Consider the following 27,559-nt stretch of genomic DNA (forward strand, 5'->3'; position numbering starts at 1 on the left):
TTTATATTTTTTCCTTTTTTAGATTCTAGTTTTTCTACTTCAATTTTTTTTTTTTAACTTTCAATGTGCTAATTTATTTAGATTTTGGACGAGATTAAATTATTTGTTAATATTATCGTTGATTATATTTTTTTAAAAAATCAATGAAACACAAAGATTGTTCACTCCATTTATTTCTAGTTCTATTCAAGTATTACACTAATCTAAACATTCAAGATTCTGGAAATTTGATACATCTCAAACTACATACCTGAAAATTTTGGATCTCAATAACAGAAAGATGAAGGAAATTAAATAACTCAAAAATTATAAATTAAATTTAAAAGAAAAAAAAAATGGATCTCATAATCCAATTTTCACCCAATCAGACAAAGTTATGAGGAGCTATAAATAATAGCCTTACAAAGGCTGGTCATGTTTTCCTAAATTTCTTATTATTACCTTCAAGAAGGCACTATTTCCTGCTAAGCTCCGCAGAAATCATAAAATGGGCATTTCCAGTGCTTGTAAGACATCCTTGAACTCAAAATCACGTGTTTGTTTGTTAAACTGTTCAACCAGCTTGTACCGAGCATCGTTCAGATAGAAGGATTGTGTGGTCTCTAAAAGCCATTCTGCCTCCTGGTCGGTGAGCTTACTTGTAAACACAATATCACCTCGAATAAGCACTAGGTCCTTACTCTCTGCAAATTCTTTGTAATAGGCCACGGTGAAGTAGGGAGCTGCTTGAGTTCCTCTTGCCTTGTAATCTTCAAGGCCAGTCAAAAGGATATACGGCATTTGAACTGCAAAATGATTTGCATATATAACCGAGTTAAGCATTTAAATTGAACTATAAGCATTGCTGGCAAGACTAAATTCTATGTTTTATATCCCACAGCTCAAATATACATAAGATCTCGTTCACCAACAATTTTCCAGCACTGTTTTGATTAAGCAAGACTTCAAACTTCTAAACTATAAACAATTACAGCGAGCAAAGATAAGACCACGAAATCGTTTCATCCAGATTTAAGACCCTCTCCCATAGCAACCTGAAGTTCATTATTGTAGAAGAAACCTGATTTCTTTGAAACACCAAAGCTTGATGGTAATTCACATGTTTCTTCAAGGTTTGGTCTTTACCATCAAGCTTTGGTGTTTCAAATATATCAGGTTTATTTGAAGAAAAAATAAACCGATGGATGATTGTAGAACAACCCTTTGATTAATCCCTTGATGGTATTCTAATTTCTGTGAATATTTATTTTTTCTTCAAATATTATTCCTATTTCTATTAAACAAAGAGAAGGGGAGAAAAAGAAAGCACATCAAGGGATTAAGTAACGGCATCAAATTATATAACTTTCAGATAAGGACCCTTTCTTTCAATTAATATAAACAGATAACTTAAAGCCACGAGTTAAAGATCAAACCTTGAACAAACATGGTAGTATAACCACTTCCACGCCACAAAGGAATGACGAAGTGTCGGCTGCAAGATTGCACTAAACTTAGAACGGCAAAAATACTGAAAATGAATCAAACCGGGATTTATAAAATGTTTGATAGTTACCAATCTGATGCTCGTTGTTCCAATAAATGATATAGTTTAGCTTTCATGGATGCCCCAATATGACCTCTTCCCAAATGATACTGGTAGAGCAGAACCCGGCAAGAGAATGTGAGAATAATTGCATATATTGGAGAAAAAGTGACAACAACAAAATCATCCATGGTTTCACTCAAGTTACTAACACTGATAACATTTAACCAAGGTTTGAGTTGGTATTTACGCCCAACTAAGCTAAAAAAGATCTTCCATTGAAGAACCTCTAAATGAAAAAATGTATGCAATCATTGAAGAACAATTTACGAAGCCATTGTCGTTGCCCCAATAAATGGATTATCCATCCCAAGGGGGGCACTTTCGCTTCTCGGTTCTAGATTCTGGAAATTTTGAACATACTTTCGAAGTGTGTAGTATAAAATTCATTTCATCTGGAATTCGGAGGAGCAAGTGTCTAGATTCAAAATGGAGCTCTCTCATTCATGACTACAAATTACAAAGGTTCCGCCGATTTTAAGTTCTGACAATACTCCAAAGTACTCACATTCATGAAACCTGTCTTTTCTCGCACATTAATCTCTTCTACCAAATTAACCGATCCTAGAGATTACACATTTCAACTATAAAGAATTTTGGAATCCTACAAACAGAAACGAATATTGTGACTAAAATTCAACAAAATTAACAACAAGAAGAAGAAACCTTACATCATCCCAGATGGAAGCGAGGTCCTCCGGTGACCGATCTTTCGCCCTCTCCATATCCATAATCGAATCCAACGGCTTTTGTTGCAGAGGGGCGAACCCCGAAGCGAATCTTGAAGTCCGAAAGAAACCAATCGAACACCATTTGAGGAAATCACAAGGAATAGCTTCCTTTTGCAGTTTCTCAAGACTCACATTAGCAAAATAGGAACGAGAAGATTGTCGAACCGCCGGCGAAGCACTAGCGAGAAAATTTTTCGCAGATCCAGCAATGGTCCTTAATGTTCGTAACGAAGAGCTTCGCATCGCAGATAAATGAAATTAAAAAATCAATCGGGAAACAATACTTTTATCACATCGACCATTCACACTTCCAAACAGTTTATGTGCGATTCGAACACTAACTCCGCTTTAACATCATCCTCGCGAAAAGCGCGAGAGATAGCGGCCAGTCGACTGTCGATCGAAAAAAGGGCGCCTGAAATACGAGTCCGAAGAATGCAGGCTTTGAGTACCAAACCTGAAAGACGGCCGGCTGCTAGATTGGGCTGGACCGAGTGCATGATCCCGTTAACATCAGGCACTGGCCCATAACATTGCAATTTTTTCCATCTTATAATAAAAATTGATAATTATTATAAAACTTAAAAGGAGGAAATAAAAATAAAATAAAATAACGTGTATTATCCTCACTTTTATTGGATGCAGGAACGAGACTGGAAATAATAAAATAAAAAGGGTAAAAGAATTAACGACAAAAAAAAAAAAAAAAAAAAAAAAAAAAAAAAAAAAAAAAAAAAAAAAAAAAAAAAAAAAAAAAAACATAAAGATGTAATATATGCCGTTAGTGTTTTAACATAGCATCGACGATTGGCCGACCGGCGAGGAAGATATTGTGATAGGTCGCCTGAGTGGGATGAATGGAGTCCCAAAACACGTACTTGCTGGCATCAGGACACGTGTCGGTTTTCGGATTGCATAAGAACGATGCCTCCACATACCCACTCCCACAACATCCACTCCCAGCCTCTTCAAATCCTATCACAAATCAACACGTGTACATTATTACTTCATTTACATATATACCCTTAATATTTCAATTTTTTTTTTTTTTTAATCATTTTCATCCAAATACCATAGTTATGAAAGTTATGGATCATGTCGGCAAGTGGCTCATAAGAATCAACGTAAAAAAATTTAACGTTATCTTTGGCTAACTTTGACTGCATGGATTTCAACTCCATCCTAAGAATTTGATTGAAGCCTCTCGCAGCGGCGGAATAAGACTCGACGCAGCCCCGTGGGAGCGTGGTTTTATCAAGGTTCAAGGTGATGACTATAGGCAGGCAGCCAATTGGTGGTAGCCCCACCACCGCAATTCTTCGACCACCTTCCTCCCATAAGCCCTTTAAACAAACAATATGATTCAAAAAAAGACCATTCCTCATTTATTACCACAAATTATTCAATAAAGTTTCCACATACAAGGCAGGCATGGAAGTATGGTACCACAGTATATGAATAAAAACCACAATCCAAGCTACAAAATTTTGCCCATTATGTTTCTATTACTCATCTGTCTTGAAAGAAACGCTCGAAAGATGGGAGTACAGTTGTTTAAAATTTGCTCAAAACTAAAAGGGTAGGCTTTAAATTCCAAACAACTCATCAGACAAGTTGGAAGGAGACAGGAACAAATTGAGGAGTTCATGTTGCAGTGGCATGGCAACTACCCACTCTGCTTCATTTTGTCCCCACTCTCATTATTGACTGTCGAAAATATCGGAAGAAGAAAGAAGAGAACAACTCAAACTCACCGTTAGCATATATCTTCTTTTGATTTTTTCTTTCGAATTTTCTCTCAAAGTTTTTAAAATGCGTCAGGCTAGTCTCACCGAGATGGAGGTGGGTTGTGAAATTTCATGTCGGTTGAAAAGAAAAACCAAGTATTTTGTATACGGGTGTAGACAGGCACGTTTTAAAAAGTATTGCTGGGTGGGCAGCTCTGGCCTGAACAGTTCTAATATAACTTTCCCATAAACTTGTCCCCTAATTATGTAACCTACCAACTAGTTTGATTGCAGCAGTAGAAATGGAATGGTGGGGTCAGAGAGAAATGAACCTGAAGGAAGTCCATGAGAAGCTGAATAACGAAGCGCTGGTAAGAAGAAACAGAGTAGATTTGGCGTCGAAATGGAAGAAGAAAATAGTTCAACACAAAGTCATTTGTTCCTGCACTGACTACAAACGCTGCTTTCTTCATGTGCGCCTCGGCTCTGTCTTTGCCAATCCCCAACTCTACCCGTTTCTTGTACTCTTTCAAGTAATCCAATTGCTTTCTTACTGGAATCACATTCTGCCAACAACACATCACAAACTTAAATCTAAATATCTTTCACGTTCTTCCTCTACATCACAAACTTAAATCTAAATATCTTTCACGTTCTTCCTCTAGGTTTTATATATATTAAATTAAAATTAATGCAAAATGCAAATTCAACGAAGATGTTACAGAAATGGCTGGGGTAAGTGGGTCAAATCCAGAACCAGCCGACGCAAAACTGACTCCGGTCAATAGGTCCTTCATCTCCAGATTTGGGTCTAAATAAGGAGGAATCAACTCCTTGATGCCTGCATATGAAGCTACCCAAACAAACACAGAATTAAATAAACCAGTGTTTAGGGATTTCTAAGTTTAATTTGTCTGTGGCGGGCGTTACCGATGTAATCAGTGGCGAGTCGGCCGTTGGTGAACCTTCCGGTGGGTTCGTGGTTGAGAAAATCCCTTCCATAAGGCGGAAAGTTGCTCCGAAACACGGTAGGAATGAAGTTGTTATTTCCGGGGTCGACCGTGGAGTCTCCGAACACTAAAATAGCGGTGGTTGAAGTGTTGAAAATCCAAGAATGTTGCTGCTCCGACAAGCACCTGCCTCCGGAAACGGGCAACGTTAGAACGGCGAGGAAGCAACATAGAAGCTGAGAACGAGGAAGCGAAGGGCTTGGTTGGTGAGTAGAGGACGTCATTTCTAAGTGGGTCAGAAATGGGAAAGAAAGAGCCTATTTGACCGTTAAAATAGGTGTAAATATGGTTTATGCTCCAAATAGATAATATCATATTATTATATTATTATGTACAGTCATGTTCGTCTAATAAAAATATGAAAATTTTAAAGTATTTAATGTCAATTTACATTTTTATCCTATCAAATCATAACAAAAAAATGTGTTGGAAAAATCAGAGAAAAATATTTATATATTATAATGTATTTTTGTGGAATTCTCTAACTCTGAAGCGAGTTAGTTGTTGATCGTAAATAGCAACGGGTGGGTGTTCGTTTTAATAATTTATTTGTTACTCAACTAACAATTAATTGAATTAAATTACTATTTTGATCCATTTTATAACACTTTTAGGAAAAATAAACTATCAATTTAAAATTCTAAATAAATAATTAGAAAGAATTAGGTGGATAAGAAAATAATTAAAAAAAAGGAAATAAATGATAATAATAATAAATGCAATCGTTAAGTTATTAAATAAAATAATAGATAAGCACATAATTATTCGGTTAAGTCTAACCAATAGAATAAATTATTAAAAAAAACCAAATAATAAATTTGATGGGCTACTGGGCTGGATAAAAAGTGGGCCAAGAGCAGTGAAAGCCCAACTAAAGCGATTGTGTTGAAGCCCAAATGGATACAGAGTTGGAAACTTCTGGAAACCCAACTGTTCATTATTATGTATGGATTCAGCTCACCCAAAAATGTCAAATGTAAAAAGTCAACGCGTTCGTCCACAGGAAAGTGTTTCTAATTTCTTGAGCAAATTACATTACTTGTTTTGCTTTCCTTTGATTATACATTGAACTCACAGCTCTGCATTCCATTTATTTATGATATCTTCTTCCTCTTTTCATGCCTTTGCGTTCAAGAAAATTTTACGTCTTCTTAATTGTCAAAAGTTATTTCATTTAATGTTTGAAACATCAGTCGGACGCTATTATATATTGTATGTTTTAATTCGTTACGTAATGTCGTTAGCTTCACGATTTTTAAAACATGCTTGTTAGGGAGAAGTTTTTAAACTATTGTAACTCTCAAATGGGATCTCATAATTTACTCCATTGGAGGCCCATCGTTTTAACTGGGACACTCTGACTCCAAAGAGATGAATTATGAAATCAATTGATAAAGGAAATGAAACATTTTTTAAAAGAATGTGAAAACTATGAAGCAGTTAAAAACTTTGAAATCTTCAACCACCGGAGCATCAAAACGGCGGATTAAGGTAACACTAGACACCTTACACAGTCGGCGCGCAGCCATTTTGAGTATTTCTTAGGAACGTGTCTTTGAAATTTTAAATTCTCCGGAAAAGGAATGTCCGAGTCTGAAAGGGGTTTCTGTCTTTTGATCCATTTTCTGATAATGTCAACTCGCTTATTGCTCTGTTAAGAAATGGGAATATGGTCATTTTAAAAGAAACTCCTAAAACATTCAACAGCTCCTCTTTTTCGGAGCTACATAAAGCATTCAACTCCCTTCCAAATTCCGCTACCCATAAAGAGTCAAACAAAATCTGGTAAGAACTTGGGAGTTATTTTTCATAAATTTTTCCAATCATAAGAACCGCCAATACACACTGTATCCAGCTTATTTTTCTGGGTTGCTTCTCTGTTCATCAAATGGATAAACCCTAATTCAATGATTAGATGGGAACCACAGAAGTCAATTGAAGGGGCTTTAAATTAATCCCCCCATTACTTTCCCATTAATTTAGGTGATTACTGGATTCAAGGCCAAGTTTCCTTTTGTGTTCCTGATAGAATGGAGTGGGATTGCGCTTAATCTGAGCTGTATCAATTTCACATGGATCGCCTTTATTTATAAAGCTCGATTATCGATGCCTCTGTCTTCTTCTCTTACTTCGTTGATTCATGTGGGATCTGTGTTATAATTTGTTTACTGCAAATGGGTATCCAACAGGATCAATCTGAAGCAATCTTGGAGAATGTTTGGGCCAACTTTATAGGCCGAAGTGGATTGGATGGACAAGGCGGGAAAAAGAGTGGCAAATCTTGGACAGAGCTTCCTAGTCTTCGTTATAGAGATGGATCCATGGAGGGGGTTCTTGAGAGGCTACCAAGTCTTGGAAGATGGGTATCCATGGGAGCTGAGGCATGGGAGGAGCTGCTTGATGGGGTTGTTCCTGTTAGCAATACAAAGCAATGTTTTAATGAGAATTTGAAGAACACCCCATTTAGTAATTCTGGTTTCGATGTTGATAGAAGGCGATCCGGGAAGACGGTAGCGACGACGAAACACTACCGTGGTGTGAGGCGACGACCTTGGGGGAAATATGCAGCGGAAATTCGAGATTCGTCGAGGAAAGGCGCTCGGGTTTGGCTTGGGACATTCAAAACAGCAGAGGAAGCTGCATTGGCTTATGACAAAGCTGCACTCAGAATTAGAGGTCCAAAGGCACACCTCAATTTCCCTGTCCAGACAGTTGCTGAGGCTATGGGAATGCATTTGTCAACAAAGAATGATCATTTGCCTTCTTTTCAAGGACATGACTCTTCTTCTTACTCGCCCCTTGGCAGCATTGGAAGTGTGTCGATCACGGGCAAGCGATCGACACGGGATTGGGAAGACAATCTCAATTTTAGCATCATGGAATTGGAACAGCCAACTCTGAAGAGAACGAGCAGCACCAACAACATGTTATTCGACGATTTCCACGTTTTCGAGTTTCAAGACTTGGGGAGTGATTATTTAGACAGCTTGTTGTCTTCTTTATGATAACATCTTGTCCAAAAACTCCTCCAATTGGATCGGTAACGGCAAGGTTTTTGTCACCAAATCAATTTGTGATCCATTACTGTTTTCATAACTTCCATAATTCATTTTTAAGCTAAAACACCATTTACTCCAATCAAATTTGTCTACTTTTGTTCTATTTCTCGAAATATACACATAAAAAAGAGAGAGACGAACAATAATGAAGTAATATACCAAACTTCAATCCAATTCTATTAAGCACAATGGTGCTCCAGCTATTACCAGTCGAGTCAGTGTTCAGCTTTCCCTTCAACTGTGGAGGAGTTGTCATTGTCGTTGTCGTCATCGTCGCGGTCACTGTCACCACCGCGTGTGGGAAATTGAGAAGCACTTTGGAGCCCCTTGTAATGCCTCCAAGGAATGTTTATTGGGGAGCTTTACGAAGTTTCCATGCCCTTCCAACGAATATTTCTTTCGCTTCTTCAACCGACATCGAATCTCTTATCCACGATAAACGAAATTTATTGTTACTTGCCCAATTGCTCTAACACCAAAGGAAACAAATGTACAACCACTTCCAAATTTGAAACTTTGCCACATTTTGGGCCAAGTCCAAAGCTGATTGGGTGCGTCAGTCTCAGTGTGTGTAAGCAACAAGAGATGGGCCTTGTTTAGAGGAAAAAGTGGGTGGGAGGCTAAAAGGCAAACCCCATCTAAGCTGCTAAAGCCGAAGCCCAGACAGAAGAACTTCACCCATTTAGTTACAGAGGAGCTGATGTTTTCCTATTGTCGTTTTTCACTCATCAGCAAACCCAGTTACGAGAACATCTTCAAGAAGGTAATTTAAATTCTTTCACATTCCCGATTATGCCACAAAGGTAAGGCCTCTTCCTTTGTGTTGCAGTGGGTTCCTGAACTTAAACATTACGCTCCAAACGTCCCCATCGTTCTGGTTGGGACTAAGCTTGGTAAGAACTCCTTAACTTCACGCCATTAAACTGCAAATTGAGTGAATTATTGTAACATTCAACGAAATCAACGACTTGCAGATCTACGAGACGACAGGCAGTATCTGATTGATCATCCAAGCGCAGCGCCCATAACCACAGCTGAGGTAAAAGAATTAATCACTTGAAAAAACTGGATTCTGTTTTTGGGTTTGTTGATTGCCCTGAAGGTTGTTCTTCAGGGCGAGGAACTGAGGCGGATGATCGGGGGCATTGCATACATAGAATGCAGCTCCAAAACCCAAAAGGTATAGAGATTGATCCATAAAGGCCAAAACATTATAAGTTCCACTCAGAATCTTCCATTATAAACTCATAATCATTTTCTAAATTAGTCAACTACTAAAACTCCAAAGGAGTCGAGCCTCGATTAAGGGAAGGCGTGATTTGTTCGAGGGGAGGTGTTGGATGATGAAAGTCCCACATAGACTAATTTAAGGAATGATCATAGGTTTATAAGTGAGAAATACTAGCAAAGTCATGAGAGCTTATGCTCAAAGTGGACAATATCATACCATTGTGGAGAGTCGTGTTCGTTCTAAAACGTAAGACTCTGTTCTAAGCATACGTTAAAAATGTATTTGATGGAGCAATAAAGGTAGCATTGAGGCCTCCGCGACCAAAGAAGAAGCCTTGCAAGCAGAGGACGACTTGTGTTTTGCTTTGAAAAATAAGTTCAAATAATTGGAAAAAAAATATATTTTTCCATCCATTTAAATTATATATTTTATTATTGTGAGGAGTTTTTTAGGCATAATGGACGACGTGGGCCTTCTAGTGATGAGCCCATAAGCGCTTGGGTTGGGCCACATCAAGAACTTCCACTATCCATTGGGCTTTCATATGGTAGGTAGCCCAGTCAAACGAAATAAAGATGATTAAATTAAACGAGTTAAAACACAATAATTCCTTGGTAATTAAGTTTAGAGAATTAAAATTTTCATTAATCCCAACAACCTTGGTTTTCGTTTTCTATTGACCGCTGCCTTTTCCTATTTCCCTTTAATTAATTAATTAATAATTAAATGGTTTATTACAGTTACTAATTAGAAATTAAAAAAAAAAAAAAAGAATCAAAACGTATTCTCTAGAAGATCGTTACCCTTTTAACTTCCCAAGGTGACGCCTCCTTGATTCGCGCGGATATATATGGTATCCATAGCTAAAAAGTATATCAATATTATTTTTAAAAACATATAATATTATAATAAGAAAAAATGGGAGGTAGTTGACCATCAATCAATACACGTTTTTGTTTATTATGTTCTTTTAATTATATAATATAATTATGCTGTGTACCATATTCTATGTTTTTATTCCTTACCACAATGTTTTGTCACATTACATATGGTTTGTCCAGAGAATTAAGAAATTCACCCAACAAAATCTAACATTATGTCGTGTGAATATACAAAAAATAAAATCTCCCGAATGCGACCAAGACACGTTTATTTCCACCAAGTCCGTTAATGATTTTACTTCCAAAACGATGCGATTAACTCGTGGGAGATTATTAATTTAATATTCTTCGCTCGTAAATTCACGATTTCATTCGAAATATTATATAAGAAAAGGATAAGAAGAGGAGGGAGTGGGTGGGTGCATGAGTACAAGTGGAGTCAACAAAAAGCAATTAAACCATAGCATGTTATGTGTATTTACTGCATGCACGTTAGCATTTACTGTTGCCGCAAATTTAGCTTAGACACACATACCCACTTCCTCTTTCACCTTATATTTTAATAAATCTCCCTCTCATCTAACATTACAACTTCAAACCCCTCCCTTCTCCAATGTAATTATGGGCTGATACGAACATTTGAACCTCAAAACTTTTGATTATTGCTTAATTAGGACGAAGCGATGGGAGAGTTTCGATGATGGAAGAAAAGGGAAATGGCATAACGTGTAAAAATGGGGTTAATAAAAGAAGGGAATGGGAGGGTTTGTAAGTCTACTTCCAGTTGCTAAAATTGTTGTGTCCTTAGTTTCTGCTAACTTTGGTGTGTGTCTGCTCCAAACATAGGCGCAGATAAGGGCTTTCATCACGCTCCTCCACTGACCCATCTGATACCATCTTTCAAACGAAGGGAAGGGGGTTGTTGTGTAAGAGGAGGACACTCAGGGCCTCCTCATTGGCCTACCCCTTACCATCAATGCCCCACTGATTGATGCCTAAATCAACAAACCCTATCCCTATCTGTTTACTGCGAACACCTCATCAATGACTTCATTCACATCAACATAATCAGCTTAACAACTTACTAAAAACAGGATTTCAATTCAATATTGGTTATTTTGTACCTTCACTTTTCAGATTAAGTGAATCTAGTCTCTAAACTTCAACAAAAATTTAATCAATTTAATTTTATGTCTAATATTCATTGCTTTTATGCTTTTAACGTCAAATTCTACATCAAGTGTGGTGTTTGAACTACAAATCCATGAAGATTTTAGAATGGGATAAGAACATTAAAAACAAGATTGAAAGAATTTATAGATGTAATGAAGAGATGGCTCCCACCGGCGGGATGATGATTGATGAGGTTAGCATGTCGGAATTGCGCCGACATGAACTTCATTTTCCAACTGCTATTTGCATGGGGAGTTGGAAATACCACACTCTCTCAACACTCACACATGTGGAGATTAGGGTTTGGAGACACAAATTAATGAAATGTACATAATGGATCGAAACTTTTTTCCGTTAAGCTAAGTGAAGTGTGAGATCCCACATCAATTGAGTAGGAGAACGAAACATTCTTTCAAGGATGTGAAAACCTCTCTTAAGTAAGTGCGTTTTAAAAACCCTCTCTAGACTTGAAGGGGTGAATTGTGAGATCCCACATCGGTTGGGAGAAATGAGAGCGAAGCATTTTTTTACAACGGTGTAGAATGCTCTTATTAGCAAACGTGTTTTAAAAATATTGAGGGAAAACTCGAAAGGAAAGCTCAAATAAGACAATATCTACGTAACATAATATACGAAAATGTGGTCGAAAATATTCCATTATTTATCGTACTATGGGAGTAGGGGTACAAATGAGAAACTAAATCCTTGAGCAGCCATACCCCATGACCCAACCTTGCTTCTTTTATTTTGTCTCTTTGCCTCTCTCTCTGTCTATTAATATTGTCTCTGCAATCTGCCACCGCCACTGTGTGTGTTGCGTGCAAGCTTTGATAGTGAAAACTCACTTTCACTTAATGGTACGATCTTTACTTCCCCTACTCCTCCAAACCCCATACAATGCATTTTTCTCCTTATTATTAAGGGTTAGGACCGAGTCTACATCTCTAAAAGGACAAGACACGTCAAAGATTATTGACTAATTAAGAGAAATATCATGAGTTTATAAGTAAAAAACGTCTATCTTCCAGAACCATTGAGTTTGAAATTTTGGGTTGGGTTTTTTATGGTGTAAAAATGGTAAGTATTGTATATGTGGGGGAAGGGTTAATTAAAAAGATAAAAAGGGGACAATAAATAATAATCCCTCGAGTCAATCCAAAACTCACCTTATTTTGGCCAATATAAGTAAAGCTTGCAATTATTATACCCCATCACCATTTTCCAATCAAAATTAAGCCTCCATTTCATATTCCTATTGACTTTGAAAGGAAAAAACCCCTTATTTATGTTTTGCAACAACCCTTGCATTACAATAATCTGTATAGAAAAAAAGAAAAAAAAAGCTGTGTGTATGCTGAACAAAAGATTCTAATTCAGCCCCCAACATCCATTCCTTTTCATCTTCCCTCACCAACTTTCTTCAAAAAACCATCCAAAACAAACCCATTCCTCTCGTGGGGTTGCATAAAAATTGAATCTTTGAGTAGCCCTATAAAGTTCAAGAACAGGGTATTCAGAGACAGATATCGTCATGGCTTCATCAAACAGTCACTGGCCAAGCATGTTCAAGTCCAAACCCTGCAATTCCCATCACCAATGGCAACATGACATCAACTGCCTCAGATCTGCCCCTTACAACACAGGTTCTTCTTCAATTTCTGTCTCTCTCTGTGTTTTTTTTTTTGTAGTTATTATGTTTTGATCAATTTTTGTGTGTGGGTTTTTTACAGTTGTTGGTGGGTATGAAGAGAAAAGTCCAGACCCAAAACCAAGATGGAATCCAAAGCCTGAACAAATTAGGATTCTTGAAGCGATTTTCAATTCAGGGATGGTGAATCCTCCAAGAGATGANATTAGAAAAATTCGAGGTCAGTTACAAGAATATGGCCAAGTGGGTGATGCCAATGTTTTTTATTGGTTTCAAAACAGAAAATCAAGAAGCAAAAACAAACTCCGCCATCTCCAAAACTCCAAATCCAATCATAATTCCCCAACCACCACCACCACCACCACCGCTCCTACAACAACAACAACAAAAACAACTACTCTTTCTCCCACCGCCGCCAACCCCGCCGCCACTTGTTCTTCCTCTTCTTCCTCCGACAAATCCTCCCCCAAAATATCACCCATGAAAAGTTTTACCTCCAATTCGGTGTCTCAGAACTACCTTCAACAACCCACCAACGAGCTCTTGCCTGAATCCTTCTTCTTCCCAATGCCACAAACCGGCGACGGCGGCGGTGTAATCTCTAATTTGGGTCAAGGGTTTTGCTTTTCTGAGCTTTGTAGTGTAGTGCAGCACGTTCCTGACCATGGGTTCGAGTCTTGCACAAACCTGTTGCTGAGTGAGTCTGAGCCATTTAAGAAAGATTTGATGAAGTCACAGCCACAGCCACAGTTCATGAATTATCATCCTTATTTGAATATCTCTACGGATCAAAGCCTTCCCCAAACAACTATTTCCACCGCAATTCCTCAAGGTAAAAAAAAAAATATATATATATATTTTTTTCATTTATTTCTTAAAAGGAAGGATTTTGTGAAATGGGTTTGAGAGTAAAGGAACAAAGGATGTTAAAAAGGTAAAAAAGTTGAAATTTTTGAGAGATATGTGTATGATTTAGGTTGTGATTTGAAGAATGTAGCGTTAGATGGACGTATGCATGGGGGTTTGAGCAGGAATGATTGTGTGTTTGCAGGTGTAGGTGAAGTTTGTGGAGTAGGGGGGAAATCAACGGTGTTCATCAATGGTGTAGCGTTCGAGGTTGGTTGTGGGCCGTTTAATGTTCGTGAGGCTTTTGGTGATGATGCCGTTCTGATTCACTCCACCGGTCAGCCTGTTCTGACCAATGACTGGGGCCTCACTCTCCACTCACTCCAACATGGCGCTTACTATTATCTGGTTGGCCCTTTGCTTCTATCACCTCCTCTTTACTTTTATTACCTATTTCTTTGGTTTATGATATTCTCTTTGCATTTGCAGATATAAGAAGAAGAAGAAGAAGAAGTACTGGGAATAATGTAGCTGCTGCATGTGCTTCTTTGCTTAGTTAGGGTTTAAATTTTACTGTCTGTGACCAATCTTTATTTATAAATCCATGATGCAACCTAGTTTGTATCGTCCCTTTTATATCCAAGTTTTTTTATGTGTGCCAAAACACCACTTTCCGTCCGTGTTCATCCTGAGCCAAGATGGCTCCATGAGATTCAAAAAAAAAAAAAAAAAAGAATTTGGGCTGGGATGCACGGCCAAATTAGATGATATAATTTGTTTCTAACGCTACAAAGTTTTTAGGGTTTTTTTTTTTTTTTGTGCTTGTTTCTTGTTCTTCAAATAAAACCCTAATTTCAGTTCAAGTTGCCAAATTTGTTGAGTCAAAAAGTACTGGGTTTGCACCCACTTTAAATTAAAACCACTACCTTGGGCTAGTTAAGGCAGTGCTTAATTATTATCCCTTTTTTAATCAAATTCAGCAAGTTTTATTGCTTTGTAATCCCTGGTTTTAAATTGATTACAAATTTGGTTATGGTTTTGGTTTTTCCTTATTATAATGAAATTGATTGCTGATATCAATATATACTTTAATCATTGTTTTAAGAGTGTAATCCTTTTGAGCTTTGTTTTTTGCATACTAGTAGATCAGCTTCTTTCATAGTGAAAGAGGGATAAACAAACTCAACTCTTTCATTATACTTTTCGGAAGAAACCCGTTTAGAAACAAGATCGGATATTATTCTAGTTTGTCTTCGAGCTAAATTTGGCTCAACGGTCCGCCTATGGTAAAATACTTCCCCACATCTCTTGGTTTTTTGGATCTTCCTTATAGTATTTAATAGAGTTTATAATCTCGAGAAATAGAATCTATCGGCTCTATCAAGAAAGATTATTAACTTTTTTGAGATGGATAGATTGAGCCAATGGCTATCCAAATTTATATGCGAGAATTTTTCCTTTCCCTTAATGTAAAGAATTTTTGGTTAGCAAGGCTGCTTCATGTCACAGTCATGTTTGTCCAATGCGTGTTGTTTGTGGCCGCTTGTCAAATGTTCCGATCATACTTGTCTAGGGCGTCTTATTCATGGTTGTATGCTCGTTCCAAACCCTTTTTCCTTGTCATCATGTGTAGTTAGGTCTTTACTATTCATGTCATATCAATACAAGGGTGTGTGACAGCTCACCAAAATCATGTCTACATTTGTCATGACTAAAATGCTCGAAACTGTACTATGGGGATACACTATCAAAGTTGTGGTTGTTGCTAATTCGCTTTTAGTTTATAGCATCGATTTCTTTCAACCTATTTCTAACGCATTTTCTCGCTCACGTTTTCTAAAACATTTATGCCAAATATGATTCAAGGCTCATTATACATTAAGATTGTCGGTAAAATTCAAATTTTCACACGACTGACTTGTTCGAACAAAATTCGAACGATGATTATCCCACCATACAAGATATTGAATTTTGTAGTGGTATGTGGTTTATACAAGATATTGAATTTAAATAAGTGGGACAACAAGTAATAGCAACCAATAAAACATGCAGGAGTAGCCCTGCCTTTCTTTCTTTTTTTAAGCCTTTTAGGAATATTGAATGAACCATCAGGTTTGACCTTCTTCTTCCTCATCATCATCATCATCAAAGGCGACAGATGAGGATTGTTTGGGAGTTTGGCAGAGCAGAACAGTCGAGCTGATTGGATTGTTCTTCCATTTTCTGCCACATTTTGCTGCAAATTTGGAACCCTTTTTGCTGCAAGTTCCGGAGTGGGTTGTCTCAACCACTTGAACTTGGAGTGACTTACAAATGTATTCATATGTGATGGTGAAGGGCACCAATTTTACCAACAAAAATATGCACCTCTCACTCAGCAATATTACCCTTTTGATTATTTTATATACTCTTTTACCACGTGCATTACACGTGATATTCAAGTTTGGTTTATCATATAATTCAGATGGAGAGCTCCAAAGGGTTGCCCAATTATTCACATTATTAATGTTTTTTCCTTTCTAATTCCTATGTTATGATTTTTTGAATATTAGATTTTCAATTTTTTATGAAACTATTTTCAAATATTTTGGCATTATATTAGCATTAGAATCTTCTATTGGTTGGGGTATCCGGTAGCCACTTATGAATATATTTATTAGTTTTATATAGTTATTGTTTAGTTTCTTTTCAAATTTGATATTTAATCAGAACATCGAATATAAATGAGGCTTTATGAAAGGTATAATTTATAAATTTAACTTCTAAAAAAATAAATATAACGAAACTAAATTTTATCTTAAAAAAAAAAAAAAACATCTACTAAATCTTTCAATTTTAGAATATTTGATTTTGTTTATATGTAGGTCAATAGGGGATGTTTTTAACAAACTAATATCTAATTTAATTGGAGATAATATTAAGTATTCGATTAATATTGAATTAATCCAATTAGGATGATGTGATAAACACAAAATGGGTTTTTAGCGAAAAGAAAATTAACTATTTCTTATGATGATAATATGTAATATTTACTATGATATTGTTACCTAGAAAATTTTAACCTATTTAATTGACAATCTGTGAAATCTAGAATATTTAATATTCAAAGTTTCATTAGCATAAAATTAAGATGTGGATCAATTAATTTGTTTTGGTAAAGAAAAAACAAGAAAACAAGAGAGTTGTTTTGAGAAGAAAAAGTAAGGTAAAGAAATTACCATGCCATTAAAACGTCCCCATTTCTCCAATATGGGAAGGGATCCTTCCACAGAATAAACACCACATTAGAGATTTGCATCCCAGTGATGTAGTCCAAGTTTACTTATCTTCTGTTTTTTTCACCTTCCTTGTCGCGTGAAGAACCAGGAGGCATAAAAAATACTGCCCAGAAATATAGACTAGACAGTTATTCTTGATACGCTGATTCTAAAAATTCAGCCATCCAATGTTGAATCTAATAATTCTCAGCAGTATTCTAGGCCAATATTTAAAGAAGAAAATGGAAACATATTCTAAATTGATAAGGTATAAAGGCGTAGAGAATAAAGGTTATAACCTAATATTAAAGTCATATTGAATCAAACCTCTTATGCCGTAGAGATATCAGAAGTATACTTGCGTAAATTATAAATGTAAAACGGCTTAATACTATGGTCACTTCTGTGCCAAAGAAGAGAATATTACTTGGTTGCTGACAATATTAGTCTAGGCAAACTAGAAAGTAAGATTGCAGAGATTACATATCTTTCGTCCCAGAGAAAAGAACTCTGAGGGTCCCGGAGCTCATTTGCGAGCTTCTGCTTTCTTCTGTTCTTTGGCTGAAAGTGAGGGGGACAGAGTGGATATCAGTTTCAATGTTACAAGGAAAATGTTACTATAAGAACTATATAGTGATAGTGTTCTGTTGTATATATTACCAGCCTTTTCTTCTTCTCTTTTTTTAGCAGCTTCTGCCCTTTGTTGACGAATAAGAGACAAACGTTCTGCACAGCATATGGTGAAATAAAATTTCAACATCAGACAAACCAATTATGACCTTATTTGAACAGAATCTATTCTATAGGCTGTATAACTGTATCGTTGAGTTCTAAGACAGTGCAATGAAAGTAATGCCTTCAAACTTTTTTCACACCCTTCAGCAGAGCTACCATTAGTACACATGACAAAAGTTGTTCAGGACAGAGCATTGGCTCCCCATGATGTTATCGAACAAAGTGCATTTTGAACCAAATTTATACGATGTGAATGTGCAAGACGTGAATACAAAGCAAGTGCAACTGCAGGTGATCATTCTGAGCATTCCTATATGTTTTTCCCTTTTAACTCAGGAAAAGAATGAAAAGAAAATGCACATACGAATCTTGGATGACACATCGATAATAGAAAGGTTTCATCCTCAGAACATAGAACACACACTCAAACCAGAGAATTGATCATCGAAAGAGGATTACCTAAATCTTTCCTAGCTTGTTCAGTTTTCCCTTGTTCTTGAAGCCTCATGTATCGCTCATGAGCCTTTTGTTTCTCTATCTCCTCTCTGGAAAAAGAATTAAAGGGAAAAAAAAAACTATAAACTGTGTGCATACCTAAATCTATATACTGCGTTTCCAGAACAATAAACATAAAAATTAAGTAAATGCTAAATATTCGTTAAAACAAAGAAAATAGAACTTTGTAACAACCTTTCACGCCTTGAAAGTTCAGTTGTTTTCCCAATCTGCAAAATGAAGTGAAATTACACCTCCACTGTATAACAATGTTCAAATTGCAAAACCTTCCGTAAGGATGATTATTAAACTTACATCAATATCTCTAGCTTTCAAGGTTTTTGGCTTCACCAAGTTGGGATTTTCAATCTCAATAATACCTTGAGTGCCTTTCCTCTGGCAGAATTTAACAACAGATTAAGTGATTTAGTCTTGCTCAGCTCAAACAAACAACAAAATATGTAGACAATCAGACTTGTAGATTAAAGGAAAAAAAAAAAATGTGACTGAATACAAACTCTAGGTTTATCCTCGTCATCAGTTTCATCCCCCGATTCTTGTTCGGATCCTTCCTCAGATTCTTCCTCCTCCTTGTGTTCAGCTTCTACCTATAATAATAAATTAAATACATCATGTGCAGAAAAATAAGTAAATAGAAAGAACAAGACCATGCAGTTGAAGAAGCAGCAGCAGCAGAAGGAAAAGTTGCAACACATCAGAGTATTATCCATACCCAATTGACAAACCCAACTACCGGGCATTGTAATTATATGTTGTTGGTAGAGGGAACTAAGTGTGTGCGTGTCTTAAGATACAGAGAGAGAGAGAACCTGTTTGAACGTGCGTGGACGCGTGGAGGTTCCGGCAACTACAATTAATTCAGAAACTGAAGTTAGCAGTGCAATTTTCAGCCATCTTAAACTTTCTCAACAATGAAATTTTTAGTTAGTATGGTAGTTCTTCTATTGGTGAATCTTAAGAACGTAAGAACTCTAACCACAAGCGTATTTACATAATGCGTTGTGATAAAGTTTTGGGTTTTGCTTTAAAAGGTTAATTCATCGATACCATCCATCTCTACCAACTTTTACTAGTTTTGAGAAGCAATTCCAAAGAAAAACGCGTTCACCACGCACAATAACCACGACGCTTCATTTAGGTTACAATCATTTCAGCCTCCACATCAAAAAGTAAAACAATTTCCACAATCAACTAAGCCTAGATCTCACCACCAACCACCTCCTCATAGTCGGCGAAACTGATCTAAAATATAAAGAAGTAACATATAAAACAGCTAAAATCACTAATATATCCAGCATCATTCCAACTACTGGACTCTCCATGTCCACTACCATCTCGTATCCTAAAAACACAACTCGAATTCATCACCTCAAATATATAAAATCAACACATTAGGCAAGAAGACGATAGCACTCGCAGAAAAAGATCTCGTGATCTTGACTTTCTCGATAATCGACCGAAGGTGGTTATAAAGAAACGAGAGATAAATATTGCTTACGCATGTCTTCAGGGGTAGAGAATTGGCGCCGACCGGTGGGCTTGCTCTTGTACTTTCCTCTTCCCATCGTCAACGAAAAGCAGCAAGGAGAAGGTAGAAACGGACGAAGAAACAGAAGAGAAGCAGAATCGACGTAGAATAGAAGTCCCCTCTTAGCTTTAGTTGTGGAAGACGAAGTTAGTGACTTCTCCGCCTTTCCGCCGAGAAGAGAATTTATAGTTGTGTTGGCTTATTTGTTCCCGTCCCGTTTACATCTCTCTGCGGTGCAAATCGCCAACCGGATTCCCAAACCCTACCCGAACCGGCACCCAATAATCACCTGCTTATCCTTTCCTTTATATCTTCACCCTCCATATTAATAATACATTTACCATTATAAATAAATAAAAAGTGTGAAAACCTCTCTACGATGGATGCATTTTAAAGTCGTGAAGTTGACGATGATACATAATTAATCAAAGCGGACAATATCCGCAAACAGTGAGCTCGAGCTGTCACAAATTGTATTAGAACCAGATACTGAACGACGTGTCAGTGAGGACGTTGGACCTTAAAGAGGTGGATTGTAAGATATCACATCGCTTGAAGCATTTCTTATAAGCGTGTGGAAACTCGAGAACAAACGGTGGCACCAAGGGGGTGGATTGTAAGATTACACATTGGTTGAAATATTACTTCTAAGGGCGTGGAAACCTGAGGACGCTAGCTCTCAAGGGGTGGATTGAGAGATCCTACCTCGATTAAAACATTTAAACTTTTCTTAATAGATACGTTCTAAAATGATGCATACCAATAATAAATATATAATCAAATTAAATATGAACGGTATAGTTGATATTTGGTATACTTGTTACGGTATTTTGGGGAGGGTATATATGGAGAAATAACCCTCGGAAAAGGACTTTGGGAGGGAAAAAAATCTGGACATGGAACATCGCTTCTCCAGCAGCGAGACCATATTTAGCACTGTAAAGCGAAAGCCCTAGCACTCGCTCAGACATGGCCATTTCGCCAATGGCGTTGAGTTCGTCTTTTATCCACTACTCTCCTCTCCATTCCAATAGAACTCACCGACTGTCTGCTGTACCCTCAATTCATACTCCCAAAATTGTTCTGAAAAACTCAAGGCATTGCTTTTCTACAATCTCTTGCTCTGGTAGGAAGCCAATCCCGACGACGGAGGAAGAGGTTCTTCAAGCCGTGTTGGAATCCGATGAGAAGATTCTTCCTTGCGTTCGGACGTACGAGAATGATTTGTCTCGGCTTACTCTGGTCGGAGGCGTCGATTTCCGACAGTCTGTTACGGCAGCTGCGGCTGACGGCGGTGAAGCCGCCTCTGAGCACCTTGATTCTGGCATGTCTGCAATGGTTGTGGAGACTGTATTTCCGGGAACTTCAGACGAGCAAAGCACGGTCTCGACCCGGCTGGTGTGTTATTTGCTAACCTGGCTATGTAATTTGGTGCTCTATCTGCGAATAACAACTATGAATACTCATTGGCATCACTATAGTTTCCATATATTGGAATGAATTCGAGTCTCGACGTGAATGCGTTGCCCCGAACGTTTGCACCTGGCACGTTAGTTTCAGGAGTCGCCACTTTTACTTGCATTTAAAAAAAAAAAAAAAAAAAACTTATTTTGATTTCCACCATCGAAACAATTAACTCCGTAATTGATGTATGTGATTGATATGGTAGCGTTCTCCATCTCTAGTTCTTTGCTATCTTTAATAGCTCCATGATTAATATGTCCATTTCAAGTATTGTTCGATGTTCGCTTACAATTATGTCGACTGTAGTATAATGTTCTCATATATGAAAATGTGAGTCCTGTTGTATAACACAACAACTTAACTATAATCTGTCACATGGTATCTGTTCCTCCCTCTTTCTATAATATCGTCAATTTGTTAGCTAAAAATTAGACCTCCGATTGTACTTGCGTTCTTAAGTTAACTGTTTTAACAGTTTTTACCTGCCAGAGAAGTCGAGGAAAAGGCTAGGAATCTCAAAAAGTCTCTCGCTCAAGATTTTAATTTGAGTACCTCATCCAAAAATATACTTGCTATGACATTTAGACAAGTAGTATTGCAACAGCTCTGGAGCTTTGAACTGGTTATCTTTATACCTGGATCTGAAAGGAATATGGAAGATCTTGAAAATCCAAGAGAGGTTTGTTATTTCGCCTTATTTTCCTCTATTTTTCGTGTTTTCTTATTTTTTGTTTGTTTGAAAAATTGAAACATCACAGTAGCATGTCTATGCTGCAGGTTTCGCATGATACTGATAGGTTCAGTTCTCTTATGCATTTCATATCGGCAGGTTCCAATGTCTTTCACTCTCAGTTCATCTGAGGAACGAGTCATCTCTGTACTTGCAGAAGCTGTTTGCTTGTGCGCTCTTCGAAATACAGAAGGAAAATTTGTCAATGGTACAGCAAGTGGAACTTCAACTAGATTTTTTGATTGGTTCCGGAAGTCCACAATTGTTGCATCAAAGGATTCTTCAGTTATTATCTACAAGTTATTGGACAACGAGGTAGCTGATGCCAAAAGTCTATTACAAAAGTTTAATTCAAATAAGAAGAGCTGGAAACGTAGGAATTTCCAATCGAAGAACTATTGGTGGATGCCTTCTGAACTCTCTGAACTAGAAAAAATCGGTGGGGCTGAATTCAGTGCATGGGCTAGCGAGTATGTACCTTCTTACAGGCTACAAATTGATGCTCGTCAGTTCAATGGTTTAAAATTTGGAGGCTGGAGAGAATCTGCTGAGAATAGGTGGGAAGTCCTTTTGACCCACTCCCAAATGGTATTTTGATCTTTCCTTCTCAGTCGTTATCTTTCTGTATTATCTTAATGTGTCCAGTGATGGTATTTTCACTATTTAGCCTAGTTCAAGAGCTGTCTTCTTGGAGTGCACCTTTCGCCGAGGACAATAGTTATGTTATCATAACTATGTGTTAGACACACTCTTATTTCTCTACTTACCTATCGATCCAAAAACAAGATATGGACACGATAGTACATCTTCTTTATAGATTCAAGCATGGCGAGTACTGAACAAAATATTATCTTTATATATTTTGCACATTAATAATCTCAGATTCAATAATTTGTGTGGTGTATAGAATTAAGGATACAAACTTGTATTCACATCTATTCAATTTCAGGAAAAATTAAATACTAATATATACAACTTCAAGAATGTAATATTTTTGAACCACTTCTTTAAATTTTATCCAGTAAAATTTAACATTATCATTATTATTTTAGTTTCTGCATGTTCTTGTGCTTTTGTTCATGCATATCTCAGTTCCTTGATTTAAATATTCTTCCATGTTAGTGTTGCATGTCTTCCACATGTTCGTATTGAATCCAAGATACATTACATAGGAAGCACTCTAGCACTTTAAGGTACGTTAGACATGCAGACACTGTTTATAACAGTGTTCATACTTCTTATGCTAAGACTATCTGACCATTCGTTATGCAGGTAGGATTGGCGAACATATTAGACATTTTCTATGAAGATGTATATTCTCTGCCCGATAAACTACTGCAATGTGGTGCAATCGTGCATTCTGCTAACTTGTTAAACAAAAAGGTATCTGCTTGTATGTACACACACATATGTAATTATAAATGTATGTGCATTGTGCTTACTTGTATGTATGTATTTGATTGTATATTGGTTTCTTTGCAAACCATAAGGAAAGTTGTTTTCTTCTTTCTTCTGGGAACAAAAGTTGTTTGCTATTGAAGTTTATGCTCCACATGTTGCAGAGAAACTATTCCTCCTGGGGGTTTCTATCCAAGACTTTAGCTGGTGGAATTTTTTTTGTTACTATTGTTGCTGTTGGTCAATATTTTTTGCCTCGCGTTCATGTGTCTGGGAGGTATACTGTAGAACAGCCGGTTTCATCACTTTATGGAGTTAGCTCTGTGAAAAATCAGGCTATAGAAGCAGAAAAGGTATTCACCAGACTTCCCCTTTAATTTCCATTTTCTGACATAATCCACATTTTTATTGGGATGTAAAGTTTAATATATGAACTTTTTATTGACAGTTGGAAGAATACTGCATCTCAGTTGTAAATATTATAAAGGATGCTGTCGGTTGGCATGGTGATGTACACACAGATAAGAGAGTTGGTGCGTGGATTGGGGAAGCTCCTGATTACTTGAGGGTGGTTGAATCTGATACAGGTAGTGAAGATACTTCATCGGGTACGATAGAACAAGATAATGTTGGAGTGAAAGCTTCTGCTCAGGACATAGCTAGTTATCAGGTAATTTGAATTTTTATTTGTTTTTTCTACAGTCTCTTAATTGGGACAATTCAGGGAATGACTTACATGACTGCTCATTGCATTGTTTCACGTTTTGTTAAAAAGTGTGCAAAGACCTGAGCATTGTCTGCTCAAATGCAAGTAGTGAAACTTAAGCATGCTGATAAAACTTTCTTTCATCTCCTGGTAAGCGGTGTGGTAAACCGAATTTTGAAATATATTATTTCTGCAACGGGGTATTTTTTATCCTCTGAAAAATGAATCGTTAAGGTCTAGTTTTCAAGTTCAAATGAACTCTATTCACTCTATTCACTCTTAGTCATAGGCTATATATACATGTGTATTGATATATCCACGCTTAATAATCAGCTGCAAACTTGTGCTTCTCCTTTTGTTACTATTGAGAACTAATGGTTGTCGAGAATTTGAATTATTACTAGATTTGAAAATTTTCCCTTCTTTTATAATTGAATTACCCCGCCATTTTTTCACTTTTCTATATTTGTCTATTTGTGGACTCAAACATTTTGTATATTCTGTTGGATTTAAGTGTACATTATTTCCCAGAAAAGTATCGTTCTATTGGATTAGTTAGCTTTGCTGTTAGATGACATGGTTGAAGATTAAATATGTTGGGTGGTGGCACGGCTGGAGTCAAATTAGTTTTTCTCTGAAGTTATATAAACTTGGCTGAGAGATTAAGGATCCTAGAGATATTGAAACAAAGGAGAAGGAACTCCCACACTTCCTACTTCAAATAAGAACACAAGAATACTAGATGACTTTGGGTTTCATCTGCATTTCTACTCAGCAGACTTCAGCTCTATTAAGGTATTCATGAGAAGCCAATAAACAGAAATATTTCACCTTCTTGAATTTTGATCCTTCTAACTTTCCATATTAATAGTGCTGAAATTTAGCTAACATAGATTTGGCATCCACGATCCTTGAAAACAGTCTTCACAGAGAGTTCACCTAGTGATTCAAGTGTTCACCTCCTTTTATCTTCACCATTTGTAGGGCTGATTCCATGCAGCAACTACAAGAAATTGCGGAAGTCACAAAGTTTCACTTCATTCAAACTCTTTCGGGACAATATTTTCCAGGACTTGGTTTCCTCTTCCAAGCCTCACTGAATCTCCTGTGAGGTTATGACAGCTAAAGCAAGAAATTTCTGCATCTGTGCTTGCTCAACCTGCTATCCGCCCTTCCAAAGCCGGTTTATTACCATATTCTAGTCTCGTGTGATATCATACCCTGGGATTTATAATATGCCAAGGACTGGAGCAGCCTCCCCTTTTTAGTTCTCCTGTAAACTACCCTCATCTCTCTTTCCTATCAGAAACACAATGATTTTATGTCAAAGTTCATTAGGTTTGTTGTGAATTTTTCATATCACTTTACCATCAGCGCTAGGTTTCTCTGTTAAATTACCAGCATACAAACCTCACTGGATCAAAAATAGTGTTCAAGCTGACCAGACAGCCAACTATTCCAATCATCTCATGACCCTATACAACCTCTCGTTCTTCTTCCAAAATGATGGGTATACAAATCTTACATTCTTCGTCCAAAATGGTGCCAACTGCAACCCCCTTTTATGAACACATTCCTTCTATTTTCCAGTTTTCTCTTTCTGCCAGCTTCCAAAACTTTGGCTTTCAGGGGATACCCACCATACTTTTACCAGTTTTTAAGCCATGCTTATCCCTGTCAAAATAGAATTGTGTGATTTGCAAGGTGTGATGGACGTTATCTTTATCAATCCTAGAGCCTTCTTTTTAACCCACCTAGCCATATGATAGAGCATTTTACTTTGCATGTTTCTCAGTAGGATTAATAAGAAGGGAAAAGTGTACCGCTTGGCTTAGACATCTCCAGACTAAAAGGTAAAAAATATGAATCTAGATTTTCCGTTAAGAAGGATCAACAATCTTGGGTCTAATATCTAAATGCATCTCTATCTTCAGTTTAACTGATTGGAACGAAAGATCTCTCTCTAAAAGGGACTTTCATTCTACGGAGTTGTAGGCTTTCTCCAGATCAAAATTGAAAATCCTACCACTTTCCTTCGTCATCCTTTCCACAACTACCTCATTATCTATCTCAATGGATTTCACTATTTGTGTTCCTCCAGTCAGTGCCATCTAGCTTGCAGAAACCATAAATCAATTTTTTTTTTTTTTTTTTTTTTTTTTTTTTTTTTTTTTTTTTTTTTTTTTTTTTTTAACACATGTAACAAGCACTTATCTTCTTCCATCAAGTTAATTGGTCTGAAGTTTAAACCTTAATGGTCTTTTTGTGATATAACTTATTTCTTTTTAACAAGGCAAATTATATTTTCTCGTAGGCAAGTATAAAGTGTCCATTCCTTAAATATTTGTGAAACTGCTTCACAAAATTTTGGTTTGAAGATGTTTCAAGACTTGATAAGGCTTTCAGCACCTTTACCTGCAATATTGGTTAGTCTTAAATAGAATACTTCTCGAAGTCCAAGACTCTGCATAAGGCATGCTCAATATCAAAAGTTCTCTTACTAGAGTAAATGGACTATTAAGTAACTTTTGTTTATTTATTTTGATTATATATAATGTGCTTGCTCACCTGCTCGTCAAAACTTAGGTGGTCTTGTCGACTGAAGGAAAGATTGTAGGATTCCAACCAACCAGTCGGGTTGCTGTTAACTATTGGGCTGCAAATCCTTTAGCAAAACAATTATATGGCGGGAGGAATTTGTCCCCGGGTAAGCTAAATTCTTCTTGCGTGTAAAATCTCTCTCTAATAAATTGTCGTCAACTTGTGCATTTATCTTTCTGTGTATCAAGCAGGCCTTTTTGAATCTGGGTTAAGGATCAGACGCCCGAATGAGGTGATTGTGATAGAGTTGCTATTGTCGGTGAAAACTGATGCTTACTTTGCTTTGGCAAGGCCCACATATTAGTCAATACCCCGAGTTCGCAGGCAGCAGTATTTGATTTGCAGGAACGCCATTCTCAACATAAAATTTGGATATTTAGATACTAATGCCGCTCCTGGATAATCTTACAGGCTTCCAGCCCCTCCTAAAGAAGTTGCCACCCCATGCATGCATTTCGCTCAAATCTCCTCAATGTCGTCAATATAGATAGTCATTCAGATAGCGTTGAAAATTTTGTATTAATGTTGTCCAGATTAGTTTTCCTGTTTAATAAATACAGATGCTACAAGCAACTGTATGTATTACTGTGACACAACTCATGTAAGACAGACGATTGGGTCCAGAGAAGCATGAGACATCTGCTAAAGCTAGATTTAGCCTATTTGCAAATGAAACCTACAAATACCCCCTCCCCTTCAACATTTTTTAATATTCAGCCCACTTGCATTAAGA

General features: G+C 37.0%; 6 protein-coding genes and 1 pseudogene across 9 annotated transcripts; 4 read left to right on the forward strand and 3 right to left on the reverse strand.

The window, feature by feature from the left end:
• Nucleotides 1–290: 290 nt before the first annotated feature.
• LOC111478614 (ATP synthase mitochondrial F1 complex assembly factor 1) lies at nucleotides 291–2,878 on the reverse strand. The gene is made up of 4 exons (XM_023122982.1): nucleotides 2,257–2,878; nucleotides 1,556–1,635; nucleotides 1,416–1,474; nucleotides 291–785 (listed from the first exon to the last, which is right to left on the reverse strand). Exons 1-4 carry the CDS (start codon nucleotides 2,557–2,559, stop codon nucleotides 481–483), a joined length of 747 nt encoding a protein of 248 aa, XP_022978750.1. The 5' UTR covers nucleotides 2,560–2,878; the 3' UTR covers nucleotides 291–480.
• A 189-nt stretch (nucleotides 2,879–3,067) lies between these two features.
• On the reverse strand, nucleotides 3,068–5,319 carry LOC111478591 (GDSL esterase/lipase At5g45960-like). 2 transcript variants are annotated; one of them, XM_023122951.1, is made up of 5 exons: nucleotides 4,974–5,318; nucleotides 4,766–4,896; nucleotides 4,376–4,609; nucleotides 3,389–3,659; nucleotides 3,068–3,291 (listed from the first exon to the last, which is right to left on the reverse strand). In XM_023122951.1, the coding sequence occupies exons 1-5, from the start codon at nucleotides 5,275–5,277 to the stop codon at nucleotides 3,098–3,100; spliced, it is 1,134 nt and encodes a 377-aa protein (XP_022978719.1). In that variant the 5' UTR covers nucleotides 5,278–5,318; the 3' UTR covers nucleotides 3,068–3,097. The 2 variants fall into 2 exon arrangements, with proteins under 2 accessions (XP_022978719.1, XP_022978720.1); XM_023122952.1 differs by having other exon boundaries at nucleotides 3,200–3,291; nucleotides 3,472–3,659; nucleotides 4,974–5,319.
• Nucleotides 5,320–6,812: 1,493 nt separating this feature from the next.
• LOC111478606 (ethylene-responsive transcription factor ERF091) lies at nucleotides 6,813–8,225 on the forward strand. Its single transcript, XM_023122973.1, has one exon. The coding sequence runs from the start codon at nucleotides 7,228–7,230 to the stop codon at nucleotides 8,056–8,058; it is 831 nt and encodes a 276-aa protein (XP_022978741.1). The 5' UTR covers nucleotides 6,813–7,227; the 3' UTR covers nucleotides 8,059–8,225.
• A 75-nt stretch (nucleotides 8,226–8,300) lies between these two features.
• On the forward strand, nucleotides 8,301–9,932 carry LOC111477624 (annotated as a pseudogene).
• A 2,799-nt stretch (nucleotides 9,933–12,731) lies between these two features.
• On the forward strand, nucleotides 12,732–14,567 carry LOC111478596 (WUSCHEL-related homeobox 9-like). Of its 2 annotated transcripts, none has more exons than XM_023122958.1 (4): nucleotides 12,732–13,040; nucleotides 13,128–13,877; nucleotides 14,097–14,299; nucleotides 14,381–14,567. In XM_023122958.1, exons 1-4 carry the CDS (start codon nucleotides 12,929–12,931, stop codon nucleotides 14,384–14,386), a joined length of 1,071 nt encoding a protein of 356 aa, XP_022978726.1. In that variant the 5' UTR covers nucleotides 12,732–12,928; the 3' UTR covers nucleotides 14,387–14,567. The 2 variants fall into 2 exon arrangements, with proteins under 2 accessions (XP_022978726.1, XP_022978727.1); XM_023122959.1 differs by having other exon boundaries at nucleotides 13,128–13,265.
• Nucleotides 14,568–17,427: 2,860 nt separating this feature from the next.
• Nucleotides 17,428–20,182, reverse strand: LOC111478634 (28 kDa heat- and acid-stable phosphoprotein-like). Its single transcript, XM_023123006.1, has 8 exons — nucleotides 19,898–20,182; nucleotides 19,209–19,246; nucleotides 18,897–18,986; nucleotides 18,694–18,774; nucleotides 18,574–18,608; nucleotides 18,343–18,428; nucleotides 17,809–17,874; nucleotides 17,428–17,709 (listed from the first exon to the last, which is right to left on the reverse strand). Exons 1-8 carry the CDS (start codon nucleotides 19,962–19,964, stop codon nucleotides 17,675–17,677), a joined length of 498 nt encoding a protein of 165 aa, XP_022978774.1. The 5' UTR covers nucleotides 19,965–20,182; the 3' UTR covers nucleotides 17,428–17,674.
• Nucleotides 20,183–20,800: 618 nt separating this feature from the next.
• LOC111478564 lies at nucleotides 20,801–27,496 on the forward strand. Of its 2 annotated transcripts, none has more exons than XM_023122898.1 (8): nucleotides 20,801–21,325; nucleotides 21,867–22,070; nucleotides 22,221–22,709; nucleotides 23,394–23,504; nucleotides 23,684–23,872; nucleotides 23,968–24,189; nucleotides 26,812–26,932; nucleotides 27,018–27,496. In XM_023122898.1, the coding sequence occupies exons 1-8, from the start codon at nucleotides 20,897–20,899 to the stop codon at nucleotides 27,128–27,130; spliced, it is 1,878 nt and encodes a 625-aa protein (XP_022978666.1). In that variant the 5' UTR covers nucleotides 20,801–20,896; the 3' UTR covers nucleotides 27,131–27,496. The 2 variants fall into 2 exon arrangements, with proteins under 2 accessions (XP_022978666.1, XP_022978667.1); XM_023122899.1 differs by having other exon boundaries at nucleotides 20,801–21,251.
• The last annotated feature ends 63 nt before the right edge of the window (nucleotides 27,497–27,559 follow it).

The sequence above is a fragment of the Cucurbita maxima genome, unplaced genomic scaffold (assembly GCF_002738345.1).
Source record: "Cucurbita maxima cultivar Rimu unplaced genomic scaffold, Cmax_1.0 Cma_Scf00004, whole genome shotgun sequence".
Classification (NCBI taxonomy): Eukaryota; Viridiplantae; Streptophyta; class Magnoliopsida; order Cucurbitales; family Cucurbitaceae; genus Cucurbita; species Cucurbita maxima.

What these genes read in the sequence shown, in the direction of transcription:
- LOC111478614 (XM_023122982.1), bottom strand. Translation starts at nt 2,559, where the DNA reads ATGCGAAGCTCTTCGTTACGAACATTAAGGACCATTGCTGGATCTGCG. An exon ending in GAACAACGAGCATCAGATTG is followed by an intron (nt 1,475 to 1,555) that starts GTAACTATCAAA and finishes GCAATCTTGCAG; the next exon opens with CCGACACTTCGTCATTCCTT. An exon ending in TACTACCATGTTTGTTCAAG is followed by an intron (nt 786 to 1,415) that starts GTTTGATCTTTA and finishes ATCATTTTGCAG; the next exon opens with TTCAAATGCCGTATATCCTT.
- LOC111478564 (XM_023122898.1), top strand. Translation starts at nt 20,897, where the DNA reads ATGGCCATTTCGCCAATGGCGTTGAGTTCGTCTTTTATCCACTACTCT. An exon ending in GCACGGTCTCGACCCGGCTG is followed by an intron (nt 21,326 to 21,866) that starts GTGTGTTATTTG and finishes CTGTTTTAACAG; the next exon opens with TTTTTACCTGCCAGAGAAGT. An exon ending in CTAACTTGTTAAACAAAAAG is followed by an intron (nt 23,505 to 23,683) that starts GTATCTGCTTGT and finishes CACATGTTGCAG; the next exon opens with AGAAACTATTCCTCCTGGGG.
- LOC111478634 (XM_023123006.1), bottom strand. Translation starts at nt 19,964, where the DNA reads ATGGGAAGAGGAAAGTACAAGAGCAAGCCCACCGGTCGGCGCCAATTC. An exon ending in GTCCACGCACGTTCAAACAG is followed by an intron (nt 18,987 to 19,208) that starts GTTCTCTCTCTC and finishes TTATTATTATAG; the next exon opens with GTAGAAGCTGAACACAAGGA. An exon ending in ATGACGAGGATAAACCTAGA is followed by an intron (nt 18,775 to 18,896) that starts GTTTGTATTCAG and finishes AAATTCTGCCAG; the next exon opens with AGGAAAGGCACTCAAGGTAT.
- LOC111478606 (XM_023122973.1), top strand. Translation starts at nt 7,228, where the DNA reads ATGGGTATCCAACAGGATCAATCTGAAGCAATCTTGGAGAATGTTTGG.
- LOC111478591 (XM_023122951.1), bottom strand. Translation starts at nt 5,277, where the DNA reads ATGACGTCCTCTACTCACCAACCAAGCCCTTCGCTTCCTCGTTCTCAG. An exon ending in CACTTACCCCAGCCATTTCT is followed by an intron (nt 4,610 to 4,765) that starts GTAACATCTTCG and finishes TGTTGTTGGCAG; the next exon opens with AATGTGATTCCAGTAAGAAA. An exon ending in TTCTCATGGACTTCCTTCAG is followed by an intron (nt 3,660 to 4,375) that starts GTTCATTTCTCT and finishes GTTTGTTTAAAG; the next exon opens with GGCTTATGGGAGGAAGGTGG.